Here is an 8226-nt window from a genome sequence, read left to right as displayed (position 1 = left end):
GAGGATCTCCGTGAGTTCCAGGCCAGCCAGCACTACACAGACCCTGACTCTGTCTTTAAAAATAGAAATGTTTTGGGAGCACGGAGAAGGCTATTAACGGCAGTGAAGTTACACCACGCAGGTAGGTCAAGCGGCTCCCCGGGAAAGACACCTCGGAGCCACCCCATGGCACCTCACCCAGGCCTCGGGAACGCCCCTTAGCGCCCATGGGCGGGGCAGAGGGAGAAACCAGCAGCGGCGCGCGAGATCGCCGCTGTAACTCTCGCGATATTTCGAAGCCAAGCTCGCACGCGGCTTCTGAGAGCTTCAGGCCGGGGCCGGGAGGGCGAGCCGGTGCGGGAGGGAGACGCCCTTTTTCCTGCCGTCGGAAGCCAGCGAGGGAGGGTGGTACCCACTCCCCCAGTCCAGTGTCCTGATGCCCAGCGTCAACGCCAGCCGCAAGGGTCAGGAGAAGCCGCGGGAGATCGTGGACGCGGCGGAAGTGGGTTCCCTTCTTCCCCGGGTCGGGGCTCGCGCAGAGGGAGGGAGTGGGGCGGTCGGGACGCTCGCTGCCTTGGGAGCCCCCACCGCACTTTACCTGAAGGCCGCGGCGTGGAGTGGCGCGCCGCAGCCCAGTGCTCCCCGAGGACCCACAGGGCCACGCCTGGGCGCGTGGCCCACTTTTTTCTTGAGAACCGTGGCCTAGTAGAAGCGTGTTCGTGGGGAGGCGGCGGGGGAGGGACGGGTTAACATGTGGCGCCCAGTGAACCGGAAGCAGCCCCAGCGGGGCTCACATGAGCACGTCCTGCACGTAACACACCACTCCAGTCCCCGGAAATTTTTGATAAAGCACCGCTAATCGATATCCTCTCGGCCCTCATAATGTTCTGACAAGTAATGACAGCCCTTTGCAAAACTGGCTGCCAGTGTATTTAAATGACTTTTCCTTGTGACAGCTGTGAACACATGTTATCTTAATTTCCTTTCTCAGTGACCTGGTGATAACCCTCAGTGATCTTTAGCACTTTCCAGAAATCAGAGTTTGAAACCCTCCTTCAAGTTAGGTATATTGTACAAATTTTTAAACCTTAGTCCTTGGCTCCTAAATTTTTTTGGTGGATGAATTCAACATTTGTGGTAACTACATCATAATTCAGAATATCAAGTTAATATTTGATTCTGATGAAATGTGAATACTGATTAGATAACACTCTCCTCGCCTTTGGTTCACACACTGCCACCAGGTTTCATTATGTGACGGTGTCTTTTTACTGTGCCCCAGGTGTTATTTCTCCTTAGATGTATGTATTTTACTAATATTCAAGACCCATAACATGTTTTATTTCGGTATATTTGTCAAAAGTGCTTCTCATATTGAAGAGAGAATTACAACAAGGCTATTAGAAGGATAGAAACTGTTCCAGACAGATCTTTCAAATCTACCTTATAAAAATATAAGGGAGTTGTTCTTGTGTGCTGGTGTGTCTAATCGTATATGTTACCAGTGCACCCTTGTAAGTAGTATAGCTATAAAATGTAGTATGAGGTAGATACTGTGCTAGGGTTCTATAACTGTGTAAGTAGAAGAACCTTAAGATCACTTTAGAGGTAACGTAAGATGAAATGAAGGAGCACGTATCTATGTATAAGTGTAATCCGTAGGCTGAACTTAGGCCCCCTGTTCCTGACTGTATAACATAGAACTTGATAACCCTGTCGTTGCCTCAGTCTGTTAGGAGGCTGGATTTTGGAACGAGGAAGCAGGTGAATTTCCTGATGGTGTTTTACAAAAGCAAAGTTGTAGTTAGTTAGCGAATACCCAGCAGCTCCAGTTTCTCAGAACTGAACATCTGGTGCTCAGAAACCTTACCCAAAGCATTGCTTCTCTTTGAACATGTCTTCCTGTAATAGGAAGTTAATAAAACTGTAGCACTTCATCCTACTCCCTTCATGGGGGCAATTTATATCTCTCCTTTGAAGTAGATTAATCTCCTTTTAGAACAAGGTAGTTAAGATGCACTTTATGCATGTATAAATTATATGAGTGCTATTATGCATGATCCATTCATGCATATATAATGAATATATAACTAGAAACTGGGTGCTTTTTTGCAGAAAGCACATATATAAGTAAACTAAACAAATTCTCATATTTTAAAATGACTTTCAAATTAATGAAATGTTTTTGAAAATTAATGCAAATTCATTTATAGTTCTAGGTGCTTGTATTTATGTATTAATTAAAGTTATATTGCAAAAATCTTTTTTTTTCTAGGATTATGCCAAAGAGAGATATGGGATATCCTCTATGATACAATCACAAGAAAAACCAGGTTGGTATCTTCCTTCTAATTCTAGGAGAACAATTCATGAAGTTTAAAATAGGATCACCTGAGGCATTGCTCCAAAGAAATAACTTTGAAAAGTTTAAATGTCATTCATAACCCAATAGATACTACACACTCTATAAACATTGTCAGCTTGGAGTCCTAATCTACAAAAGAATATATTTCTAATTTTTATTATTTGAGATAGAGTTTTGTATGTTGGTGTACTCAGGTGGCCCTGAACTCCTGAGTATAGCTAAGAAAGACCTTTTACTTCTGACCCTCTTCTCTCTTCCTCCGAGGGCTGATTTAGCCAGCGTGCACTACCACTCCCAACCATATTTTTGTATTTTCAAATCTATATTTCAGTCCTCCTACCCCAGACAGTTTTTCTTTGTAGACCAGGCTGTCCTCCTCTGTCTCCTGAGTCCTGGGATTAAAGGTTTGCACCACTGCTACCTGGCCAGATCCACCTTTTAAAACTTCAGACTGCTTTGTCTTCTCTCTTTCACAGTGTGTCTTTCCTGGCTTTGCATTGTGGATGAAGAAGTTGGCTTGGTAGTACTACTGTCAGTAGACCTCCTTCATGCTCTTTGCTTTTGACCTTGAGAACCATAGTGTTTTGCAAACACATTTTCTACAGCTGTATCTTTGCCTTATGAGACTAATATATTTAGAGGAGATAGATAGCATACATTTGTAGTTTGACTTTTAGAATGTCCTCAAAGGTATTATTCTCTATTGTTGTTTTTACTTAATACCCAAACTTTTTTTTTAATCAAATTAGTATATATTTAAAACAATAAGAATGATTTTTGTGGCCAGGTGGCCAGGCGGTGGTGGCGCACACCATTAATCCCAGTGCTCAGGAGGCAGACGAAGGTGGATTTCTGTGAGTTCAAAGCCAGCTTGGTCTACAGAGAAAGTTCAAGACAGCCGGGGCTATACAAAGAAACCCTGTCTAGAAAAACCAAAAAGAGAATGATTTGTGAATGTTATTTCATAGAACTATTTCTACATAATAGTTACTTTGTAACCTTTTCCTTTTGGGTAACTCTGGTTAGATGTACGATTTTGGTTAATGTTAGGATACATAATGGTTAGAGTTTATCTACTGCCAGTGGTTCATGTACCAACTATAGGAAATTGTATGAGCATCAAGCACAGTTAGATTAAAGCAATGGTTCTCAACCTTCCTACTGCTGTGACCCTTTAATATAGGGTCCCTCATGTTGTAGAGAGCCCCAACCATAAAATTATTTTTGTTGCTACTTCATAACTGTAATTTTGCTACTGTTATTAATCATAATGTAAATATCTGAAATACAGAATAATTTGGTATGCAGCCCTGTGAAAGGCTCATCCAACCCCAAAAGGTCCGTGACCCACAGATTGAGAACCGCTGGATTAGAGACTCGCGCATCTTCAGTACTTTCTCTATCACTGCTTCCTTTATCACTGCCTCATTCTCTCCTATGAACCCATACTAGCAGGAAAAGTGGTAACTGCCGCCCTGTGCCTACACTACCTGAGGCAAGGACTTTCAAGAGACTCTCTCAGCATTTATATATTCTAATCATTTATATATTCTAATCTAGATTACTCATTGTCCTGGAGAATGACATATTTACAACATATGGCCATTTTCACAGCATGTACACAAATAATTTTGTTAGCTTTGGCCCAGACAGGTGAGGATATAGTTTATTTGGCCATTTAAAGACATTGAAATGTTCACATTGAAATGAAAGATTTGCAGTGTGCAACTTCTATACTACAGTATAGACTGAATTAGAAGGAGAATAAAAGAACATATTGTAGTTTAAGCAAGTGACAACAGTAGCTTGGTTTAGGGTAGTGGCAAAAGTGGCAATGAAGATAGTGGAGAATCATTTAGGAAGTGCAGTTCATAAAGGGGACATACTGCATACATAAAAACATCAAAGAAATTATTAAAGTAATACCAAGTTCTTAAGATAACTATCAGACAAATTATGACCATAAATCTGAATTTAAAATGGCTTTATTATGTATTACAGATAGAGTTTTGGTTCGAGTTAAAGACTTGACAGTAGAAAAGGCTGATGATGTTGTTTGGGTCCGTGCACGAGTTCATACAAGTAGAGCAAAAGGTAAGATTGGCTCAGTGGCTATAGCTCTTTTGCTAAGTATATTAATTTTTTAAAAAAATTTAGTGTGTTTTGCCAGCATCTGTGTCTGTATGTGGATATGTATATGTATGAATGTAGGTGCTTGCAGAGTCCAGACAAGGGCATTATATCTCCTGGGGCTGGAGTTGCAGGCATTTGTGAGCTGCCTGATGTTGGTGCTGGGAATGGAACGTGAATCCTGTGAAAAAGCAGTACAGACTCTGAACTGCTAATCCGTCTGTCTCTCCTGTTTGTATAGTATGTTCCTAAAGTTGTAATTATTAGATAAGAGAATTAGATTGGAAGAAGAAAGCCAAATGTTGCATTATGGTAGTCACAGACCACCTGTGGCTATTTAAAATTTAATAGCTTTAGCTGGGCAGTGGTTGCACAGGCCTTTCATCTTCGCATTCCAGGAGACAGAGGCAGGCAGATTTCTAAGTTTGAGGCCAACCTGGTCTTCAGAGAGAGTTCTAGAACAGCCAGAGCTACACACAGAAACCCTGTCTTGCGGGGAAGATTAACAGTTTTGTTGTACTAGTTGTATATTGAACCATATGAGTGCCCCTTTCCTTTTTGGACAGTGCTTTTGGAAGATACAGCATTAACATTAAGAGAAATATTAGGATTGTTCAAATCTCAACTTTTATGGAATAATGGCTTTGACCTACTCGTCAGCATTTTCTAAAAATAGTAATGACATTTGTATTTGTTACAACTTTGTAACTTCCTGCTTTTCAAATTTAATCATGCCTACAGGTATGTGAAGTGGACAGAATAGACATTGCTAATTCACCATATAAAAGAGGAAACTAAGGTTCTGAAGCTGCTTTCTAGTCTCATAGTGATTGGTAGAATATGAACAGAATTGTAAAAGCTAAGACATCTTTGTCTCTTCAGAAGAGTTTATTTAATGTGTCCCATGTTACAACATTTCTTAAAATTGTGTTTTAAAGTGTTTTTTATTACAGATTAATGTATTTAGTCTATTATTTGAAAATTTTTGACATTTTATACCCATGCCTCTCTCTACCATTAATTACTCTTAAAGAGTAAAGAATAATTAGTGGTAGTTTGTCTATTAAGAGTTTATATATTCTAATATCAAATTCTTAAGTGAATATTGGTGTTGGACTTTGAGAAGTATACTAACAGTTTTAAATTTCTAAATAATGTTGATTTGTATTGGTGAAAGTTTGGGCCATTTATTCTACCAAGAGACAATCACATTGTAATTTATTGTCTTTTTCTAATTAGATGAGAGCCTACTGTTTGTTTTTTCTCTTTTTAAAAATTAAATTGTTAAAGATTTATAAAATGTGTGTATTTGTGTGGGTACTGATTATAGGTGTGAGCTATTGTGTCTACCAGTTTCTTTTTTATTTTTTTGGCTTGTTTGTTTTTTTCTTTGTAGGCAGGGTCTTTCCACCTAGTTCTAGCTACCTGGAACTCTATGTAGATTTGGCTGGCCTTCAACTCACAGAGATCAACCTACTTTGCTAAGATTGAAGACGTTCACCACTATACCTGGTGAATCTTTTATTTTATTAAGCTATGTGACATGAGTGCTGGGAACTGAAATCTGTTCTTCTGGAAGAAAAAAAAAAAAAAAACAAGTGCTCCTAGCTGCTGAGCCATCTGTTCAGCCCCATGTTTGATTTAGCTAATGGAAAGATGGAAATGCATGCTCGTGTAAGCCTGGACCAAGACCTATTCTCCTCCCTGCTTTTAAAGATTTTCTCTTCCATGTCTCTTTGTTTTGTTATTTATTTGGGGTTTTGTTGTTTTGTGGAGGTTTCTTTTCTAACTTTGTGTCTTTGGGTGCAGGTGTCCTTGGAGGCCAGAAGCAATAGATCTCTAGCTAGAGTTACACATAGTTGTGAGTTGCCAGATTGGATGCTGGGAGTGGGACTCAGATTCTCTCATGACACATTCTCGACAACTGAGCCATCTCTCTAGTTTCTCTATTCAGACTTAAATACATCAGTGAAGCTGAGAGTGGTGGTGCACATCTGTAATCTCAGTAAAATAGGGATTCCAGTTTGAGGCCAGCCCGGTTATGTAGGTCTCAAAAAAAAGTTTGAGCCTTTTCCTGTGGGAGCAGCCGGATTGAGAGGAGCATGGCCCTCTCCTCTCCCCGTCATGGCTTGTGCCTGTCCCCTCATGTCGGTGTACTCTGAAAACAGGGAGTCATCTTGCAAGAATGTCACTTTGCCGTTCGACTGGATATTGTGAACTTTGTTTGTCCCACCTTGAGGAAAAACAACAGACAGCCCTAAGCCATCAGTGAATTAGCAGGTCATCAGACCAGTGCCTGAGTTTTTGGGTACTGGCAGAGCTGTGGCTCGAATTCCAAGAGTTGGAGGTGGTGGTACTCATTGTTCTGGCCAGGGTGCCTTTGGAAATATGTGTCATGGAGGCCGCATGTTTGCACCAACCAAAACCTGGCATCGTTGGCACCACAAAGGGAACACAACTCAAAAATGATAGCACCATCTGTTCTCCCCTGGCTGCCTCAGCCTTACCAGCTTTGATGATATCTAAAGGTCATTGAGGAAGTTCCTGAATTCCCTTTGGTAGTTGAAAATAAGGTTGAAGGTTACAAGAAAACCAAGGAGGCTGTTCAGCTGCTTAAGAAACTTAAAGCTTGGAGTGACATAAGAAAGTTCTATGCCTCTCAGAATGAGAGCTGGCAAAGGCAAAATGAGAAACCAATGACATATCCAGCCCAGGGGGCCCTGCATCGTCTATAATGAAGATAATGGTATCATCAAAGCCTTCAGAAACATCCCTGGTATTACTCTGCTTAATGTCAGCAAGCTGAACATTTTGAAACTTGCTCCTGGTGGGCATGTGGGACGTTTCTGCATTTGGAAGTGCTTTCCGGAAGTTAGAAGAGTTGTATGGCACTTGGCTTAAGGCTGCTACCCTCAAGAGTAACTGTAACCTTCCCATGCACAAGGTGATAAACACAGACCTTAGCAGAATCTTGAAAAGCCCAGAAATCCAAAGAGCCATCCGAGCACCATGCAAGAAGATTCAGCATAGAGTCTTGAAGAATCCTCTGAAGAACCTGAGAATCGTGTTGAAACTGAACCCTTATGCAAAGACTATGCACAGGAATACCATTCTTCACCAGGCCAGAAATCACAAATTCTGGGTGAAGAAACCGGAAGCAGCAGCTATAGTAGGAGGCTGCATGTTTGTTTCCCGGTCACCCAGACTCCCAAAATAATCACACAGAAACTATATTATTTAAATCGCGGCTTGGCCAATCACTTAAGCGTATTACTAGCTAGCTCTTACATCTGGAATTAACCTATCTCTATTAATCTGTGTATCACCACATGACTGTAAATTACCGGGAAATTCCCAGTGGCAGCTACATGGCGTCTACTCTGCCTTTCTTTTCCCAGCATTCAGTTTAGTTTTCCCTGCCTAGCTCTACTCTTTTGCCCTATCATAGGCTCAGACAGTTTTTTTATTAGCCAGAGGTATTCACAACATATAGAGGGGAATCCCACATTAAGTGGCTCTGGCTGCCAAATCAGAGAAGGAGACTGCAGACAAGAAGCCTGTAGGACAAAAGGCTGCAACTACCAAGAAACCAGCAGCTGAGAAAAAACCGACTGAAGAAGAGAAAAAGCCTGCTGCTTAATCTATTAAAATCTTTCATTCCAGGGCTGGAGAGATGGCTCAGTGGTTAAGAGCATTGCCTGCTCTTCCAAAGGTCCTGAGTTCAATTCCCAGCAACCACATGGTGGCTCACA

The 8226-nt window shown here is 41.3% G+C and overlaps 1 protein-coding gene and 1 pseudogene across 1 annotated transcript in view; both read left to right on the top strand.

Annotated features, from left to right (window-relative positions):
* The first annotated feature begins 259 nt into the window (after positions 1-259).
* Positions 260-8226, top strand: part of Dars (aspartyl-tRNA synthetase) — a 59155-nt gene continuing 51188 nt past the window's right edge. The window contains exons 1-3 of the mRNA XM_026779770.1: positions 260-481; positions 2255-2312; positions 4346-4438. Of these exons, the coding sequence (XP_026635571.1) occupies positions 416-481; positions 2255-2312; positions 4346-4438 (217 nt within the window). The 5' untranslated portion in view covers positions 260-415. The remainder of the gene's footprint in view (positions 482-2254; positions 2313-4345; positions 4439-8226) is intronic.
* LOC101980023 lies at positions 6563-7691 on the top strand (annotated as a pseudogene).

This window comes from Microtus ochrogaster, chromosome 6 (assembly GCF_000317375.1).
Source record: "Microtus ochrogaster isolate Prairie Vole_2 chromosome 6, MicOch1.0, whole genome shotgun sequence".
NCBI lineage: Eukaryota > Metazoa > Chordata > Mammalia > Rodentia > Cricetidae > Microtus > Microtus ochrogaster.
The sequence above is the reverse complement of the archived record's forward strand: the minus strand, read 5'-3'. Positions and strand labels throughout refer to the sequence as shown.